Source organism: Cherax quadricarinatus, chromosome 6 (assembly GCF_038502225.1).
Source record: "Cherax quadricarinatus isolate ZL_2023a chromosome 6, ASM3850222v1, whole genome shotgun sequence".
In the NCBI taxonomy this organism is placed as follows: Eukaryota; Metazoa; Arthropoda; class Malacostraca; order Decapoda; family Parastacidae; genus Cherax; species Cherax quadricarinatus.
Window position 1 is genome coordinate 27,371,262 of NC_091297.1, and position 21,083 is coordinate 27,392,344.

Here is a 21,083-nt window from a genome sequence, read left to right on the forward strand (position 1 = left end):
ACCTGCCAGCTGGGACTAACACCCCCACTCACCTGTCATCTGGGACTGATACTCCCACTCACCTGCTGGGACTGACACCCCCACTCACCTGCCAGCTGGGACTGACACCCCCACTCACCTGTCAGCTGGGACTGATACTCCCACTCACCTGCTGGGACTGATACCCCTACTCACCTGCCAGCTGGGACTGAGACCCCCACTCACCTGGCAGCTGGGACTAACCCCCTACTAACCTGCTAGCTTGGTCTGATCCTCCACTCACTTAGCACCTGAGATTGACCCCCACTCACCTAGCAGCAGGGACTGACCCCTCCCTCATTCACCTGGCAGCTGGGACTGATAAATCATCCACTCAGACTGTAAATATTTCTCTTTGTAATTTAAGCTTATATGACCTACGTCTGATGAGGGTGTCAGACCGAAAACGCAATATACAAATCAACATTTATTCTGCCTTTGTTTACATGCGGGTTTTCTCATTCAACTGAGAAGTGTTCACGACGCTTTGTTGATTTTTTATTTTGTCTTTGTCTTTATTCTTGGCCCCTCTTCCTCGTCTCATTCACCTGGACATTTTTGGGGGGTTATAGGCTAGCAAGGATGTGAAGGGAAAGGATTGGGTTAGGATGGAGTAGCGTAAAGGTTTTTGGGTAAATAGGAAGAGATAGCTAAGAAAGAGTGAGTGGCCTGACCACTTTAGGTTATGTTGTTAAGCTGTTTGTATCACCTAGGGAAGAATATTTGGCGCTTACCTAATGTCCTCTCCTCGTCTTGTTCTCTGGTTTTACCTAACTTCCTCTCCTCTTATCTCCTCACAGCACGCAAACAACGTGCGACGACTGGCTGAGGAGAAGCGTCACCAGCAGCACGACCAGCAGCAGCAGGTCGGTGGGGGTCGTAGGTTTTCCAGTAAGTGGGAGATCCCTCAGTACGACGTAGTCTACAGGCAGGACGTCACTCCTGGCTCCTTCTTCGCCCGAGACAACGTGCACAACTTCATCTCGTGGTGCCGAGACCTGGGCATCTACGAGGTGCTGCTTTTTGAGACGGATGACCTGGTGCTCAGGAAGAACGAAAAACATGTCATTCTGTCCCTGCTGGAAGTGGCTCGCCGTGGTGCACGGTTAGTCAATATTATTGTTTTCGAACACTCCTCTTGTGAACAGACTGACTGGTGTTGAAGAAGCCAGGCTTAGGCTTGGTTACATATACTAACTGATATTGTAATAACCAGGCTTAAGCTTGGTTACAAGTACATCTGGCAGTTTGGGAGACAGATGATGATCAGACCAAATGCAAAGTACGTGGCCAGCCCTGTAGTGACTATCTTGAACACTATGTATGTGCCTAATTGTCCACTGATTCAGGAATATAGAGATAGACAGTATAATAACCTGTGATATGTCAAGATATCTGCTTAATGAAAATAAGATACTAGACATATGAAGCAAATTTCCTAAATTTCCTTGTAACAGATGTAGTCCTGTTAACCTTTTTGGGGCCTAGTTCCTAGGCCTTTTTTGTACCCATATGCTCTTGCGCTACCCTCCACAGGATGGATATACCGTGCATAATAAACTAGCAACTTCGGTGGCAAAATGTAAAACCCTCTTCTCTCCGCTTCCCTTTTCCTCCTTTTCCATCAGGTGCCCTATAAATTTTAGAGTTTCCTTTTTATTTATGTTTTCTTCTGCTTTCTCGTCTCATATTTTTATTCTTTCTGCTTTCCTTTCAATACGCTTCGACTATCAATATAATAAGTACTTACGCTATCATGACTGGATGCAGCCATAGGGTGCGGGTACACTATTCTCTGTGGTAGCTGCATGATGGCTACACACACACTGTGAGGCTGTCCTGTTCTCTGTGGTAGTTACACTGGAGAAAGACTGGAGGTGTGCTGCTACATGATAGTTATATAGAGGGAAGCTAGCTAGATTTATGTTATTCCATCACACAGGATGGAATTTTCCCTCTCGTGTTTCATCACACAGGATGGGTTTTCCCTCTCACAGTTCATCACACAGGATGGGTTTCCCCCTCTCATATTTCATCACACAGGATGGGTTTATCCCTCTCACAGTCCATCACACAGGATGGGTGTTTCCCTCTCACAGTCCATCACACAGGATGGGTGTTTCCCTCTCACAGTCCATCACACAGGATGGGTGTTTCCCTCTCACAGTCCATCACACAGGATGGGTTTCCCCTCGTATTCCATCATGCAGGGTAGGTCTCATGCGTCAGGCTATGACATCTGTCAGCCTGAGCTGGGAGACTTCAGAAAAGCGGTGAGGATGTGGTCATTCCACCTAGAAGTATAGAATAGGTTAGGATGGGAAGTCGGTGGACAGAATTAAGGTTAAGTACTGGGAGAAGCTATGACTTTTCCACGACATCAATAAGAATAATAATAATATAATGATAATGATAATATAATAATTATAGTTATAATAATAATAATTGTGATCACAATAGTTCTTTATCAAACATCATAGTTAATTTTTTTTGCACATTATTTCTTAGCATGAAACTGACTGATTATTATGATAAAGTCAGAGTATTTTTACTAATATCATCTTATCATCAATAGTCATTCGTGGGTTTTGTCAAGATAGCAGTTATTTTCTTGTTGATAATCTAGATGATGTAGTTGTTGCGGTTACATGGTATCAGATACTATAAACAATGACGTGATTTGTTACAAAGAACAATACCATGACTGGAACAGTGCAGAAATAGCCCGCACATAAGACAGACAGAGAGAGAGAGAGAGAGAGAGAGAGAGAGAGAGAGAGAGAGAGAGAGAGAGAGAGAGGATCTTACGATGACGTTTCAGTCCCACTTGTTAAACAACCACATGTGTTGTCACTCGTGCAGTTTAAGTGAGCGTTTGGCTTCAAGCGCGTCATTAGCATGACTAATTATAATGGTCCGGTGATCATTGGCTGGAGAGTAAGACTGAGCAAGCCATCCCACCTACCTCTCAGTTACACTTATGTGAGTATCTCTTACTTATGGTGTGCAGCTAATTTCTCGATTATCTTTAGGTTCGCTTAGGTAAGGTTAGGTTAAGTTAGGTTAGGTTAGGCTAAGTTAATTTACGCTAGATTAGGTTAGGGTAAGTTAGGGTAGGTTAGGTTAACTTAGGTTAAGCTAGGTTTGGTCAGGTTAAGTTAACTTAGATTAGGATAATTTAGGATGGGTTAGATTAAGTTAGGCAAGGTTAAGTTAGATTAGGTTTAGTTAGGGAAGGTTAACTTCTGTTAGGTCATGTCAGGTTAGGTTAGGATAGGTCATGTCAGGTTACGTCATATCAGGTTAGGTTAGGTTTTGTCAGGTTATGTTAGGTCATGTCAGGTTAGGTTAGGTCATGTCACGTTAGGTCTTGTCAGGTTAAGTTAGGTCATGTAAGGTTAGGTTAGGTTCGGTCATGTCAGGTTAGGTTAAGTCATGTCATGTTAGGTTAGGTTAGAACATAAGAACGAAGGAACACTGCAGAAGGCCTACTGGCCCATGCGAGGCAGGTCCAAGTCTCCTACCGGCTTAAGCCAATGCACCCAACCTAGTCAGGTCAGGTCACATTGACTTAAGGGAGGAACACGGCAACCGACCTGGTAGCACAAGCTATCAGGTCCAACTCACACCCACCCACATCCACTCATGTATTTATCCAACCTATTTTTAAAGCTACACAACGTTCTGGCCTCTATAACTGTACTCGGGAGTTTGTTCCACTCATCCACAACTCTATTACCAAACCAGTACTTTCCTATATCCTTCCTGAATCTGAATTTTTCCAACTTAAAACCATTGCTGCGAGTCCTGTCTAGGCTAGGTCATGTCAGGTTAGGTTAGGTCATGTCAGGTTAGGTTAGGTCACATTAGGTTAGGTCTTGTCAGGTTAGGTTAGGTCATGTCAGGTTAGGTTAGGTTAGGTCATGTCAAGTTAGGTTAGGCCATGTCATGTTAGGTTAGGTCATGTCAGGTTAGGTTAGGTCATGTCAGGTTAGGTTAGGTCATGCCAGGTTAGGTTAGGTTAGGTCAGGTTAGGTTAGGTCATATCAGGTTAGGTTAGGTCATGTCAGGTTAGGTCATGTCAGGTTAGGTTAGGTCATGTCAGGTTAGGTTAGCTAATGTCAGGTTAGGTTAGGCTAGGTCATGCTAGGTTAGGATAGGTCAGGTTAGGTCAGGTCAGGTTAGGTCATGTCATGTTAGGTTAGGTCATGTCAGGTTAGGTTAAGTTAAAACATATCAGGTTAGGTTAGGTTAGGTCATGTCAGGTTAGGTCATGTCAGGTTAGGTTAAGTCATGTCAGGTTAGGTTAGGTCAAGTCAGGTAAGCTTAGGTTAGGTCATGTCAGGTGAGGTTAGGTCATGTCAGGTTAGATTAGGTAATGTCAGGTTAGGTTAGGTCATGTCAGGTTAGGTTAGGTCATGTCAGGTTAGGTTAGGTCATGTCAGGTTAGGTCATGTCAGGTTAGGTTAGGTCATGTCAGGTTAGGTTAGGTCATGTCAAGTTAGGTTAGGTCATGTCAGGTTAGGTTAGGCCATGTCAGGTTAGGTTAGGTCATGTCAGGTTAGGTTAGGCCATGTCAGGTTAGGTTAGGTCATGTCAGGTTAGGTTAGGTCATGTCAGGTTAGGTTAGGTCATATCAGGTTAGGTAGGTCATGTCAGGTTAGGTTAGGTCATGCCAGGTTAGGTTAGGTCATGTCAGGTTAGGTTAGGTCATGTCAGGTTAGGTTAGGTCATGTCAGGTTAGGTTAGGCCATGTCAGGTTAGGTTAGGTCATGTCAGGTTAGGTTAGGCCATGTCAGGTTAGGTTAGGTCATGTCAGGTTAGGTTAGGCCATGTCAGGTTAGGTTAGGTCATGTCAGGTTAGGTTAGGTCATGTCAGGTTAGGTTAGGTCATGTCAGGTTAGGTCATGTCAGGTTAGGTTAGGTCATGTCAGGTTAGGTTAGGTCATGTCAGGTTAGGTTAGGTCATGTCAGGTTAGGTTAGGTCATGTCAGGTTAGGTTAGGTCATATCAGGTTAGATTAGGTCATGTCAGGTTAGGTTAGGTCATGTCAGGTTAGGTTAGGCCATGTCAGGTTAGGTTAGGTCATGTCAGGTTAGGTTAGGCCATGTCAGGTTAGGTTAGGTCATGTCAGGTTAGGTTAGGTCATGTCAGGTTAGATTAGGTCATGTCAGGTTAGGTTAGGTCATGTCAGGTTAGGTTAGGCCATGTCAGGTTAGGTTAGGTCATGTCAGGTTAGGTTAGGCCATGTCAGGTTAGGTTAGGTCATGTCAGGTTAGGTTAGGTCATGTCAGGTTAGGTTAGGTCATGTCAGGTTAGGTTAGGTCATGTCAGGTTAGGTTAGGCCATGTCAGGTTAGGTTAAGTTGTCTTGTACCTGACAAGATAGTCAGTTACAACCTACATAACTGTGAGATATAAAGTATAAATCAGAGAGTGCTGAAGCACTGAGCGAAGCTTCACTGAACTCTCATATTTTCACTGTTGAAGATACCTTCATCAGTCACATATCTGACTGTACAGCAGTGAAATGATGCCTGTGTAGACAACCTTGGTCACTTCTAGTGTGTCTCTCACTAACCCAGGACAGCACTTAATTATACCTAGGTTAACTAAGTGACATTATCAGTCCTCGGTTTTTAACAGTTATCTTACAATGTTAACTTTGATCCTATATTAAAACTTTGGCATACGGAAAAAACTGAATATTTTTTTTAACTATTTTGCTCCTTATCCTACCCCCCCCCCCAAAAAAAAACACTTTTTCCTCCCTCCTTTCTTTGGAGGGAGGTGGAGGGAGGGTGCTGGAGGGAGGGAGGTGGAGGGATGGTGGTAGAGGGACAGTGGTAGAGGGAGGGAGGTGGAAGGATGGTGGTGGAGGGAGGGTGGTAGAGGGAGGGAGGTGGAGGGATGGTGGTGGAGGGATTGTGGTGGAGGGAGGGTGGTGAAGGGAGGGAGGTGGAGGGAGGGACGTGGAGGGAGGGTGGTGGAGGGAGGGTGGTGGAGGGAGGGAGGTGGATGGAGGGTGGTGGAGGGAGGTGGATGGAGGGTGGTGGAGGGAGGGAGGTGGAGGGAGGGTGGTGGAGGGAGGGTGGTGGAGGGTGGGTAGTGGAGGGAGGGTGGTGGAGGGAGGGTGGTGGAGGGAGGGAGGTGGAAGGAGGGTGGTGGAACGAGGGTGATGGAGGGAGGGTGGTGGAGGGAGGGTGGTGGAGGGAGGATAGTGGAGGGAGTGTAGTGGAGGGAAGGTGGTGGAGAGAGGGTAGTGGGGAAGGGTGGTGGAGGGAGGGAGGTGGAGGGAGGGTGGTGGAGGGAGGGAGGTGGAGGGAGGGTGGTGGAGGGAGGGAGGTGGAGGGAGGGTGGTGGAGGGAGGGTGGTGGAGGGAGGGAGGTGGAGGGAGGGTGGTGGAGGGAGGGAGGTGGAGGGAGGGAATTGGAAGGAGGGTGATGGAGGGAGGGTGATGGAGGGAGGGTGGTGGAGGGAGGGTGGTGGAGGGAGGGTGATGGAGGGAGGGTGATGGAGGGAGGGTTGTGGAAGAAGGGTGATGGAGGGAGGGTGGTGGAGGGAGGGTGGTGAAAGGAGGGTGATGGAGGGAGGGTGATGGAGGGAGGGTGGTGGAGTGAGGGTGGTGGAGAGAGGGTGGTGGAAGGAGGGTGATGGAGGGAGGGTGGTGGAGGGAGGGTGGTGGAGGGAGGGTGGTGGAGGGAGGGTGATGGAGGAAGGGTGATGGAGGGAGGGTGGTGGAGGGAGGGTGATGGAGGGCGGGTGATGGAGGGAGGGTGGGGGAGGGAGGGTGATGGAGGGAGGGTGGTGGAGAGAGGGTGGTGGAGAGAGGGTGGTGGAGAGAGGGTGGTGGAGGGAGGGTGGTGGAGGGAGGGTGATGGAGGGAGGGTGTTGGAGGGAGGGTGGTGGAGGGAGGGTGGTGGATGGAGGGTGATGGAGGAAGGGTGGTGGAGGGAGGGTGGTGGAGGGAGGGTGGTGGAGGGAGGGTGGTGGAGGGAGGGTGGTGGAGGGAGGGTGATGGAGGAAGGGTGGTGGAGGGAGGGTGGTGGAGGGAGGGTGGTGGAGGGAGGGTGGTGGAGGGAGGGTGATGGAGGAAGGGTGGTGGAGGGAGGGTGGTGGAGGGAGGGTGGTGGAGGGAGGGTGGTGGAGGGAGGGTGATGGAGGAAGGGTGGTGGAGGGAGGGTGGTGGAGGGAGGGTGGTGGAGGGAGGGTGGTGGAGGGAGGGTGATGGAGGAAGGGTGGTGGAGGGACGGAGGTTGATTATTCAGGTATCCAGGAAATTCTGTTAAATAATTGTCCACAAAAAGTCTAAGAAGAGAAATATTGTGTTAAGCACATTGTGAGGCTTCGTATTTTACTAAGATAAAAGAATGTGTGAAGGAAGATGTGAGAGTTGTTATTACCCGGAGAACCTGTCACTACTAACACCTCTAGCAACGACCACCTGCAACACTGACCAACTGCAACACCGACCAACTGCAACAACAAGGAACAACAACAAAGAACAACAGCAACAAGCAACAGCAGCAACAAGCGTCTGTGGCAACAAGGAACAAAGAACAGCAGCAACAAGGAACAGCAGCAACAAGTAACAAAAGCAACAAGTAACAACGGCAATAAGGAACTGCATAGTAAATTGTAAAGTACATGGGTGTGTGGTGGTTCGTGTACTAGCACTGCCTCTGAGAGTAAGATGCTTCCTACGTAGTGTACTAGCACTGCCTCTGAGAGTAAGATGCTTCCTACGTAGTGTACTAGCACTGCCTCTGAGAGTAAGATGCTTCCTACGTAGTGTACTAGCACTGCCTCTGAGAGTAAGATGCTTCCTACGTAGTGTACTAGCACTGCCTCTGAGAGTAAGATGCTTCCTACGTAGTGTACTAGCACTGCCTCTGAGAGTAAGATGCTTCCTACGTAGTGTACTAGCACTGCCTCTGAGAGTAAGATGCTTCCTACGTAGTGTACTAGCACTGCCTCTGAGAGTAAGATGCTTCCTACGTAGTGTACTAGCACTGCCTCTGAGAGTAAGATGCTTCCTACGTAGTGTACTAGCACTGCCTCTGAGAGTAAGATGCTTCCTACGTAGTGTACTAGCACTGCCTCTGAGAGTAAGATGCTTCCTACGTAGTGTACTAGCACTGCCTCTGAGAGTAAGATGCTTCCTACGTAGTGTACTAGCACTGCCTCTGAGAGTAAGATGCTTCCTACGTAGTGTACTAGCACTGCCTCTGAGAGTAAGATGCTTCCTACGTAGTGTACTAGCACTGCCTCTGAGAGTAAGATGCTTCCTACGTAGTGTACTAGCACTGCCTCTGAGAGTAAGATGCTTCCTACGTAGTGTACTAGCACTGCCTCTGAGAGTAAGATGCTTCCTACGTAGTGTACTAGCACTGCCTCTGAGAGTAAGATGCTTCCTACGTAGTGTACTAGCACTGCCTCTGAGAGTAAGATGCTTCCTACGTAGTGTACTAGCACTGCCTCTGAGAGTAAGATGCTTCCTACGTAGTGTACTAGCACTGCCTCTGAGAGTAAGATGCTTCCTACGTAGTGTACTAGCACTGCCTCTGAGAGTAAGATGCTTCCTACGTAGTGTACTAGCACTGCCTCTGAGAGTAAGATGCTTCCTACGTAGTGTACTAGCACTGCCTCTGAGAGTAAGATGCTTCCTACGTAGTGTACTAGCACTGCCTCTGAGAGTAAGATGCTTCCTACGTAGTGTACTAGCACTGCCTCTGAGAGTAAGATGCTTCCTACGTAGTGTACTAGCACTGCCTCTGAGAGTAAGATGCTTCCTACGTAGTGTACTAGCACTGCCTCTGAGAGTAAGATGCTTCCTACGTAGTGTACTAGCACTGCCTCTGAGAGTAAGATGCTTCCTACGTAGTGTACTAGCACTGCCTCTGAGAGTAAGATGCTTCCTACGTAGTGTACTAGCACTGCCTCTGAGAGTAAGATGCTTCCTACGTAGTGTACTAGCACTGCCTCTGAGAGTAAGATGCTTCCTACGTAGTGTACTAGCACTGCCTCTGAGAGTAAGATGCTTCCTACGTAGTGTACTAGCACTGCCTCTGAGAGTAAGATGCTTCCTACGTAGTGTACTAGCACTGCCTCTGAGAGTAAGATGCTTCCTACGTAGTGTACTAGCACTGCCTCTGAGAGTAAGATGCTTCCTACGTAGTGTACTAGCACTGCCTCTGAGAGTAAGATGCTTCCTACGTAGTGTACTAGCACTGCCTCTGAGAGTAAGATGCTTCCTACGTAGTGTACTAGCACTGCCTCTGAGAGTAAGATGCTTCCTACGTAGTGTACTAGCACTGCCTCTGAGAGTAAGATGCTTCCTACGTAGTGTACTAGCACTGCCTCTGAGAGTAAGATGCTTCCTACGTAGTGTACTAGCACTGCCTCTGAGAGTAAGATGCTTCCTACGTAGTGTACTAGCACTGCCTCTGAGAGTAAGATGCTTCCTACGTAGTGTACTAGCACTGCCTCTGAGAGTAAGATGCTTCCTACGTAGTGTACTAGCACTGCCTCTGAGAGTAAGATGCTTCCTACGTAGTGTACTAGCACTGCCTCTGAGAGTAAGATGCTTCCTACGTAGTGTACTAGCACTGCCTCTGAGAGTAAGATGCTTCCTACGTAGTGTACTAGCACTGCCTCTGAGAGTAAGATGCTTCCTACGTAGTGTACTAGCACTGCCTCTGAGAGTAAGATGCTTCCTACGTAGTGTACTAGCACTGCCTCTGAGAGTAAGATGCTTCCTACGTAGTGTACTAGCACTGCCTCTGAGAGTAAGATGCTTCCTACGTAGTGTACTAGCACTGCCTCTGAGAGTAAGATGCTTCCTACGTAGTGTACTAGCACTGCCTCTGAGAGTAAGATGCTTCCTACGTAGTGTACTAGCACTGCCTCAGAGTAAGATGCTTCCTACGTAGTGTACTAGCACTGCCTCTGAGAGTAAAATGCTTCCAACATACTAGCTCCAGGCACATTCATTATTACCTATTCTCGGAGAGGAGGGAAGGTCACGAGGACAGGAGCTAGAGAGAATAAGCATTTGAGAAATGTTAAGGAAAATGTCGTTAGAAATTGGAGAAGAAAGTGTAGTGTGTTGGGAGGAAGGATTACAAAGGCTAGGAAGTACCTAGTTATTAACCCTGAAGTTCACTTTAAAATCCTAATGTATTTAAGGATTAAAATAAGCTCTCTGGGTATAAACACTGGAGAGGTACACAGTGGAGCGAGGTGTCGTTACTGACCAGAACTCTGTTGTTGATCGTGTTACATAAACTTCCAGTGATTGTAACATAGATCAGCTTCCAGTTTTGTAACATGCGCTAACTTCTAGTATTGTAACATAGGATAGCAGGCTAGCTTCCGGTGGTTTTTACATAGACTAGCTTCCACCGATTGTAATGTACACTAGCTTCTAGTATTGTTACATAGACTAGCTTCCAGTGGCTGTTACATAGACTAGCTTCCAGTGGTTGTAATATATACTAGCTTCAAGTGCTGTTAGAGTAGCTTCCAGTCGTTGTTACACAGATTAACTTCCAGTGGCTGTTACATAGACTAGTTTCCAGTTGTTTTAGTGTGTTACTGATCAACTTAGGCTTCGAACTGCATTTCTATAACATTGTTTCAATATTTACTTCTCTCCTAATGTTATTCATAATGCTAGACATAGATACACTAGAGTTATATTTTACATTTTCCTTCAGAGGGTGCATAATAAAGATATTAAACTATCTACTAACTTCAGGGTACTTTCTTCGGCTAACTTATCAACCTTATCATGAAGGTGTAATCCAGCGTGTGATGGAATCTATAACAACTGTATATTAATTCCCTTTTTCCAGGATTTGTGATTATCTATAACTGGTTTCTCCATTGAGTATGTTGTTAGAGTCATTATGCAAGTCAAGAGCCTTCGGTGATGACATAGAATCAGTAATAGTCATATAGTCAAGCCTAGCCCAGAAGAGCCATTATCTGTTTTTTTTACATGGAAACCAATTTATTTGTTAAATTGACAGCTTAAAAGTTACAGCAGCCCAAAGTGAAAAAATATAAAGCTTTCTCTTAATAAATCCCATCAACACTGAAAGTTTGAAATTTATCGGCAAAGGCATTCCCCAGTATTTGATTCCAAGATTTTTTAATATTTTCATTATAATTTCAAATTTGTGCCTCCGAAGTCTGAACTTACAGTGTCACCCTTCTGGACCACATCACTTGTGGCCCGTAATATTCTGACGCCGGTAAGACGAGGCTGTCTTTAATTACTGAATGGAAATCAGAATCGTTATTTTAATAAAATTATTAAATTGGGAAATATGTGGCGCAATAAAGTGAATGTTGCTCTGTGGATAACACAGAAGAGTCAGTCTCCAGTTATTCACAAGGATTCCATCAATTTCAAGTTTTATAAACTAATTTATTATATGAACAAATTTGCCCACACACAAACTAAAGCTAATGGGAACTATCCTGGTCAAAATATATATCACCCATTAAATATTGAAACTCTTCAGAGGTAGACTCGTATATATTTAACAGGAATAAAAAAAATAACTATTTTAAAAATAAACTTTAGAGATGTGCTCCAACACACTTGAATTTCACTGTCTTTATCGAATTAAGGGACACATTTTTTTTTTTGAACTTTTGGAGTTATTCCAGGAAACCGGAAATGGGTTCTGTAACGTTGGTCATAAGGTACCTTCACAAGGCAGTTGCTCCAAGAATTTTGCTCTAGTTACCGTACACCAGTGTTGAAATTTTGAAGTCGAGTGGATGAGACCTTCTAGTGTTAATAGCGAAATAAAAGCGAGAAAATGGAGGAAAGACATAAAAGAAAAAATCAGTCATCCATAAAATAATAATGATAATAATAATTGAAGTATTGAACCGTGCAGAAGTTTAATTTAGCATTTTGTGATACAGGTTCGGAATGGCAGCTCCTCTGTTGGTACAGATGGAGGCTGACATTGACCGGGAGCTAGAGCAGGAACGTCTGGCTGAAGAGCGTGCTGAGAACGGTGGTCAGTTGAACGGTGAAGACGAGTCTTGGAATCACGACAGCCACGACCTGTCGCCGCCTGAGCCTCCCAAGATGTTCTATGGTCCACAGCCTCAGATCATCACCAACGACCTCAAGAGTCTCGACGAAATGGTGAGTACCTGTGTAGTGTTGTGGTGCTTCTTGTGGCCTCGGCTGGCTGGTGCTTCTTGTGGCCACTGCTGGCTATATCGCTGTGGCCACTGCTGGGTGTGTCACTGTGGCCACTGCTGGCTGTGTCACTGTGGCCACTGCTGGCTGTGTCACTGTGGCCACTGCTGGTGTGTCACTGTGGCCACTGCTGGCTGTGTCACTGGCCATAGCTGGTGCTTGCCATTCACTACGTTTGATGTATGTCTTTCTACTCTTACCCCGCTAAATGGCAGAAATGTTTTTATTTTGGCTTCAGTCACGCGAGTTGTGCAGTATTCCCTCTTACCCGACTGCCATGTTACCGCAGGGTGCTATATCTTACCCTGGGACTTGAAATTACTGCGGTTCGAGAATATCATCCTCACCTCTGTATATGTTTTGAGAAGACAGAATGCTGAAGTGACAGTTATCTAGATTCCAGTTCGTCTCTAGCACTTGGCGATCTACACGTGGTGGTTTATCTTTCAGTTAGTAAAATTCGGGGAATATAATGCTAAAAGTAGAATGCTTGACGTTCAACAAAACATCAGCCACTGGCGTTTTAAAATATGTTGCGAGAAGAGCCGTGGTGAGTGCTAGTTGCTGGCAGTGAAGAGCCAGTCTCAGTCACAGTGAGTGCGGATAAGTAGTGTCCGCCGCAGCCTACCTGCACAGGCAATTTTCCTACACATTTAACAGGAAAAGTACAGAATAATTCGTTGTAAATCGCCTTGTGTAATTACCCTGACGTCATCGATCGAACACCAGTCACACTGCAGCTTTCTCGTATCATTGTGTATAATACAGCCATCAGTTGTATTGGCTGTATTATGCAACCATAAGTTGTATTATCACCTTGCATCTCCTCCTACACATTTTCATCACCTCATATTTATGACTCCATACTTACTATAACAATGAAAAATGTTCATGAACCAAAGTATTTGATTCTAACATCTTGACAGTGAGTCAAAAAGATTGACAATACAATCACAGACAGGCGATCTTAAGAATGCAAAACAAACTACGGGGAATGGAAATCTTCAGCTCGAGTACTTTCACAGGTCTCCGTGCGTCACCAGGAGCTATGCAGTGTTGCAAGAGTAGCAACGGAGGAAATGAGGGAAAGTTTTCTCAAAGTTACCTCCTGATGACACACTGATGCCGAATAGGTAAAACTTCGTGGTTACAATAATATATCTACTGCTCGTGGAGGCGAGTATAGCCAAACGGGGAGTAGAATGAAATTAGCTCTGAGGCACCCAAACCATCGTATGTCCTGGGATCACGGTAAAACACCTAGCACTGCTGGGTGCTTGATTCTTGTAGGATTTGGTGGTCTTGTGGCTTAGAGCGTCATGTGATTTTCGCTCACTATGATGCGGGTCAAAACGACATGGGTTCAAGTTAGTCGCAATGTTGTTTTTGGTAAACTAAACAGTCGGTTGGTTAATGATGTTTGAAGCCTATCGACTTCACGAGGGTCATTTAGGCTGTGTCGTACATTCATCACCAGACAAGAATACTTTAATTTCTAAAATAGGGATTAAGGTGAACTTTCACTGTATATAAACTGAGAGACATACACACGTCTCGGTGTATATATCCTGTGTATGTATAACAGCGAGAACCTAACACAACATTTGACTCAATGGTCACTTGGAGAGACTCACCTTGTCGGTGAGACGTTGTAAGACTTATTACTTTTGTTTCAGTATTACCCATCCTCGCTCCACCTCACCCGGCGCTCTAATGTGGGGGTGCCACTCACAGTGCCACTCTCCACTGCCACTCTTCATACAGTGCCACTTCACACAGAGTAACACTTTCCACACAGTGCCACTCCACACGGGGTAGCCTGTATTGCTTGTGAAGTGCCACAATACCCTGGTTGTAACAGTTTACAACTAACCCACAATACCCTGGCTGTAACAGTTTACAACTAACCCTCAATACCCTGGCTGTAACAGTTTACAACTAACTCACAATACCCTGGCTGTAACAGTTTACAACTAACCCTCAATACCCTGGCTGTAACAGTTTACAACTAACCCTCAATACCCTGGCTGTAACAGTTTACAATTAACCCTCAATACCCTGGCTGTAACAATTTACAACTAACCCGCAATACCTTGGTTGTAACAGTTTACAACTAACGCACAGTGCCCTGGCTGTAACAGTTTACAACTAATCCACAATACCTTGGTTGTAACAGTTTACAACTAATCCACAATACCCTGGCTGTAACAGTTTACAACTAACCCACAATACCCTGGCTGTAACAATTTACAGCTAACCCACAATACCCTGGCTGTAACAATTTACAACTAACCCACAATACCCTGGCTGTAACAATTTACAACTAACCCACAATACCCTGGCTGTAACAATTTACAACTAACCCACAATACCCTGGCTGTAACAATTTACAACTAACCCACAATACCCTGGCTGTAACAATTTACAACCCACAATACATTGGCTGTAACAATTTACAACTAACCCACAATACCCTGGCTGTAACAATTTACAGCTAACCCACAATACCCTGGCTGTAACAATTTACAACTAACCCACAATACCCTGGCTGTAACAATTTACAACTAACCCACAATACCCTGGCTATAACAATTTACAACTAAACCACAATACCCTGGCTGTAACAATTTACAACTAACCCACAATACCCTGGCTGTAACAATTTACAACCCACAATACCTTGGCTGTAACAATTTACAACTAACCCACAATACCCTGGCTGTAACAATTTACAACTAACCCACAATACCCTGGCTGTAACAATTTACAACCCACAATACCTTGGCTGTAACAATTTACAACTAACCCATAATACCCTGGCTGTAACAATTTACAACCCACAATACCTTGGCTGTAACAATTTACAACTAACCCACAATACCTTGGCTGTAACAATTTACAACTAACCCACAATACCTTGGCTGTAACAATTTACAACTAACCCACAATACCCTGGCTGTAACAATTTACAACTAACCCACAATACCTTGGCTGTAACAATTTACAACTAACCCACAATAACCTGACAGTCACAGTAGCGGGGTCGAGAAATGTGGGTGTTTTTTTTCAGTTTTTTTTTTTTTTTTGGTATCCTGCTCTGCCCTAAGCCTGTAGCAGCTCAGGCCAGTGTGGTCTTGACGACCTGCTATGGGAGATAATCTCGGTGATACAGGGTCTGACCTGCCAGTCTGGTCTTGACGACCAGGTCAGTGTTGAACCCCGGTCTGACTCTCTAAGTGTGGTCTTGAAGACCTGGTCTGAGTCACGTCAGTGTGGTCAAGGTCTTATCACTGACGGAGGGGGTCCTAGATGGGACAGGTGAGATAAGAGATTTAGTCTCCTTCAAGACACCTGGCCGGATGTTGACAAGAGACAGTGAATGACGTCAGGTGCCAGAAGGTATGAAACACAGGAAGAAGACATCTTGTCAACACCAAGAATCACAGTAAGAAGACATTTTGTCAACACCAAGAAGCACAGTAAGAAGACATTTTGTCAACACCAAGAAGCACAGTAAGAAGACATTTTGTCAACACCAAGAAGCACAGTAAGAAGACATTTTGTCAACACCAAGAAGAGCAGGAGAAAATCATCTTGTCAACACCAAGAAGCACAGTAAGAAGACATTTTGTCAACACCAAGAAGAGCAGGAGAAAATCATCTTGTCAACACCAAGAAGCACAGTAAGAAGACATCTTGTCAACACCAAGAAGCACAGTAAGAAGATATTTTGTCAACACCAAGAAGAGCAGGAGAAAATCATCTTGTCAACACCAAGAAGCACAGTAAGAAGACATTTTGTCAACACCAAGAAGAGCAGGAGAAAATCATCTTGTCAACACCAAGAAGCACAGTAAGAAGACATTTTGTCAACACCAAGAAGAGCAGGAGAAAATCATCTTGTCAACACCAAGAAGCACAGTAAGAAGACATCTTGTCAACACCAAGAAGAGCAGGAGAAAATCATCTTGTCAACACCAAGAAGCACAGTAAGAAGACATTTTGTCAACACCAAGAAGAGCAGGAGAAAATCATCTTGTCAACACCAAGAAGCACAGTAAGAAGACATTTTGTCAACACCAAGAAGAGCAGGAGAAAATCATCTTGTCAACACCAAGAAGCACAGTAAGAAGACATTTTGTCAACACCAAGAAGAGCAGGAGAAAATCATCTTGTCAACACCAAGAAGCACAGTAAGAAGACATTTTGTCAACACCAAGAAGAGCAGGAGAAAATCATCTTGTCAACACCAAGAAGCACAGTAAGAAGACATTTTGTCAACACCAAGAAGAGCAGGAGAAAATCATCTTGTCAACACCAAGAAACACACAGTAAGAAGATATTTTGTCAACACCAAGAAGAGCAGGAGAAAATCATCTTGTCAACACCAAGAAGCACAGTAAGAAGACATTTTGTCAACACCAAGAAGAGCAGGAGAAAATCATCTTGTCAACACCAAGAAGCACAGTAAGAAGACATTTTGTCAACACCAAGAAGAGCAGGAGAAAATCATCTTGTCAACACCAAGAAGCACAGTAAGAAGACATTTTGTCAACACCAAGAAGAGCAGGAGAAAATCATCTTGTCAACACCAAGAAGCACAGTAAGAAGACATCTTGTCAACACCAAGAAGCACAGTAAGAAGACATCTTGTCAACACCAAGAAGCACAGTAAGAAGATATTTTGTCAACACCAAGAAGAGCAGGAGAAAATCATCTTGTCAACACCAAGAAGCACAGTAAGAAGACATTTTGTCAACACCAAGAAGAGCAGGAGAAAATCATCTTGTCAACACCAAGAAGCACAGTAAGAAGACATTTTGTCAACACCAAGAAGAGCAGGAGAAAATCATCTTGTCAACACCAAGAAACACACAGTAAGAAGACATTTTGTCAACACCAAGAAGAGCAGGAGAAAATCATCTTGTCAACACCAAGAAACACACAGTAAGAAGATATCTTATTAACACCAATAATAATAATGATAAGAACAAGAAGAAGAAGTAGAAGAGGAAGAATTATAATAATAATAATAGCAGCAATAATAATAATAATAATAATAATAATAATAATAATAATAATAATAGCAATACCGTACGTTCAATAATGCCAGATGTTATTCCTAGCTTTGATAGCATGTCATACACATTCGATTTAACAAATCTTATTTACATTAATTATATTTGTATACACATTCAGAAGTTAGAATGTGTCACTACTGCATGTGTCAGCAACATATGTGTACTCATTAGTTACATGTGTTGTGAAACATACAGTACCTGGAGTATACCTGGAAGGAATTCCGGGGGTCGGCGCCCCCGCGGTCCCCGAACCTGGGGACTATCTTACATAGTCCTCATGTAAGATAGTCACCAGGTAAGATAGTTCCCATGTAAGATGGTCACCAGGAAATTAGTCTCACGCAATATAGTCACCAGGTAAGATAGTCACCAGGTAGATAGTCGCCAGGTAAGATAGTCACCAGGTAAGATAGTCACCAGGTAAGATAGTCGCCAGGTGAGATTGTCACCAGGTAAGATAGTCACCAGGTAAGATAGTCGCCAGGTGAGATTGTCACCAGGTAAGATAGTCACCAGGTAAGATAGCCACCAGGTAAGATAGTCGCCAGGTAAGATAGTCACCAGGTAAGATAGTCACCAGGTACGATAGCCACCAGGTAAGATAGTCACCAGGTAAGATAGTCGACAGGTGAGATTGTCACCAGGTAAGATAGTCACCAGGTAAGATAGTTCCATCTTCACGGTTGTCATCTCTGGTGACGTTCTTCTTGGCACGAGACTTTTGGTATTTTTGTGTCAAAGAGACGCTGGTGGTGTACGTGGTGACACAACACACTGGTGGTGTACGTGGTGACACAACACACTGGTGGTGTACGTGGTGACACAACACACTGGTGGTGTACGTGGTGACACAACACACTGGTGGTGTACGTGGTGACACAACACACTGGTGGTGTACGTGGTGACACAACACACTGGTGGTGTACGTGGTGACACAACACACTGGTGGTGTACGTGGTGACACAACACACTGGTGGTGTACGTGGTGACACAACACACTGGTGGTGTACGTGGTGACACAACAACTGGTGGTGTACGTGGTGACACAACAACTGGTGGTGTACGTGGTGACACAACAACTGGTGGTGTACGTGGTGACACAACAACTGGTGGTGTATGTGGTGACACAACACACTGGTGGTGTACGTGGTGACAACACACTGGTGGGGTGCGTGGTGACACAATAGTGTTGTGCGTGGTGACACAACACACTGGTGGTGTGCGTGGTGACACAACACACTGGTGGTGTGCGTGGTGACACAACACACTGGTGGTGTACGTGGTGACAACACACTGGTGGTGTACGTGGTGACACAACACACTGGTGGTATACATGGTGACACAACACACTGGTGGTGTACGTGGTGACACAACACACTGGTGGTGTACGTGGTGACACAACACACTGGTGGTGTACGTGGTGACACAACGCACTGGTGGTGTACGTGGTGACACAACACACTGGTGGTGTACGTGGTGACACAAAACACTGGTGGTATATATGGTGACACAACACACTGGTGGTGTACGTGGTGACACAACACACTGGTGGTGTACGTGGTGACACAACGCACTGGTGGTGTACGTGGTGACACAACACACTGGTGGTGTGCGTGGTGACACAACACACTGGTGGTATATATGGTGACACAACACACTGGTGGTGTACGGGGTGACACAACACATTGGTGGTGTACGTGGTGACACAACACACTGGTGGTGTACGTGGTGACACAACACACTGGTGGTGTACGTGGTGACACAACACACTGGTGGTGTATGGGGTGACACAACACACTGGTGGTGTACGTGGTGACACAACACACTGGTGGTGTACGTGGTGACACAACACACTGGTGGTGTACGTGGTGACACAACACACTGGTGGTGTACGTGGTGACACAACACACTGGTGGTGTACGTGGTGACACAACACACTGGTGGTGTACGTGGTGACACAACACACTGGTGGTGTACGTGGTGACACAACACACTGGTGGTGTACGTGGTGACACAACACACTGGTGGTGTACGTGGTGACACAACACACTGGTGGTGTACGTGGTGACACAACACACTAGTGGTGTACGTGGTGACACAACACACTGGTGGTGTACGTGGTGACACAACACACTGGTGGTGTACGTGGTGACACAACACACTGGTGGTGTACGTGGTGACACAACACACTGGTGGTGTACGTGGTGACACAACAACTGGTGGTGTACGTGGTGACACAACACACTGGTGGTGTACGTGGTGACACAACAAACTGGTGGTGTACGTGGTGACACAACACACTGGTGGTGTACGTGGTGACACAACACACTGGTGGTGTACGTGGTGACACAACACACTGGTGGTGTACGTGGTGACACAACACACTGGTGGTGTACGTGGTGACACAACACACTGGTGGTGTACGTGGTGACACAACACACTGGTGGTGTACGTGGTGACACAACACACTGGTGGTGTACGTGGTGACACAACACACTGGTGGTGTACGTGGTGACACAACACACTGGTGGTGTACGTGGTGACACAACACACTGGTGGTGTACGTGGTGACACAACACACTGGTGGTGTACGTGGTGACACAACACACTGGTGGTGTACGTGGTGACACAACACACTGGTGGTGTACGTGGTGACACAACACACTGGTGGTGTACGTGGTGACACAACACACTGGTGGTGTACGTGGTGACACAACACACTGGTGGGGTGCGTGGTGACACAACACACTGGTGGTGTACGTGGTGACACAACACACTTGGTGAAGATGAGCCTACTTTCTAGTATATTGAACATGAAGATGAGCGACAGTGATGTTAGGAAATACTTAGTGTGTCCCGTGTCAGTATATTCATCAAGTTGAACAATGAATATGAAGACAGCAGAGAAAAATAGCGTAGTCAGTTTTTAAACTAGGAATGATCGGGCTGTCGAGGCAAGCAGCACCGTTTGTAGACGGCGGCCAGGAGCTATGAATGTGCCACAGCCAACATAACCAGGTGAGTAGTGTGTCACACTCTGGCGCCATTGCTAGAGTGCTAGCGCACTCGGCTCACACACTGAGGTTCTTGATTCAATTCCCGGTACGGGTGGAGATATTGGGAGATGTTTCCATAAGAAACCTGCTCTCCCTGTTCTCCCTGTTCACCCATCAGTAAAATAGGTACCTGGGTGTTAGTTGACTGGTGTGGGTCGCATCCTAGGGACAAAATTAACGGCGGCTTTCTATATAGTACTATGTCACTCACGTCATCTATTTTCTGTATGCCTTGTACATGTACTTGTATAGAGATTATTATTATTAGCACAGTATTGATGGCAGTGTGCTCTTGATGGTCGGAGGAAACTGGGGCCCCTTGGCCTGGCGGCTAAAGCTCTCGCTTCACACGGTGGATGTCCGGGTTCGATTTCTGGCGAGGGTAGAAACATTGGGTGTTTTTCCTTACACCGGTTGTCTGTGTTCACCCATCAGTAAAATAGGTACCTGGGCATTAGTCGACTGGTGTGGGTCGCATCCTGGGACAAAATTAACCTAATTTGCCCGAAATGCTCTGCATAACAAGCGTCTTTCTATATAGTAGTATGTCATTGATGTCAGCTAGGACTGTATACCTTGTACATGTACTTGTAGAAATAAAGATATTATTATTATTATTATTATTATTATTATTATTATTATTATTATTATATTATGGATGAGATTAGAAGGCGAGGCTCGTGAGGGCCAGGGGGAGGGG

General features: G+C 45.5%; 1 protein-coding gene across 2 annotated transcripts in view; it reads left to right on the top strand.

The window, feature by feature from the left end:
* Window positions 1-21,083, top strand: part of pigs (pickled eggs) — an 802,884-nt gene that overhangs the window by 100,044 nt on the left and 681,757 nt on the right. For both annotated transcript variants that reach the window (XM_070081188.1, XM_070081194.1), the window contains exons 2-3: window positions 819-1,123; window positions 11,961-12,189. In XM_070081188.1, coding sequence (XP_069937289.1) covers window positions 819-1,123; window positions 11,961-12,189 — 534 coding nt within the window. The remainder of the gene's footprint in view (window positions 1-818; window positions 1,124-11,960; window positions 12,190-21,083) is intronic.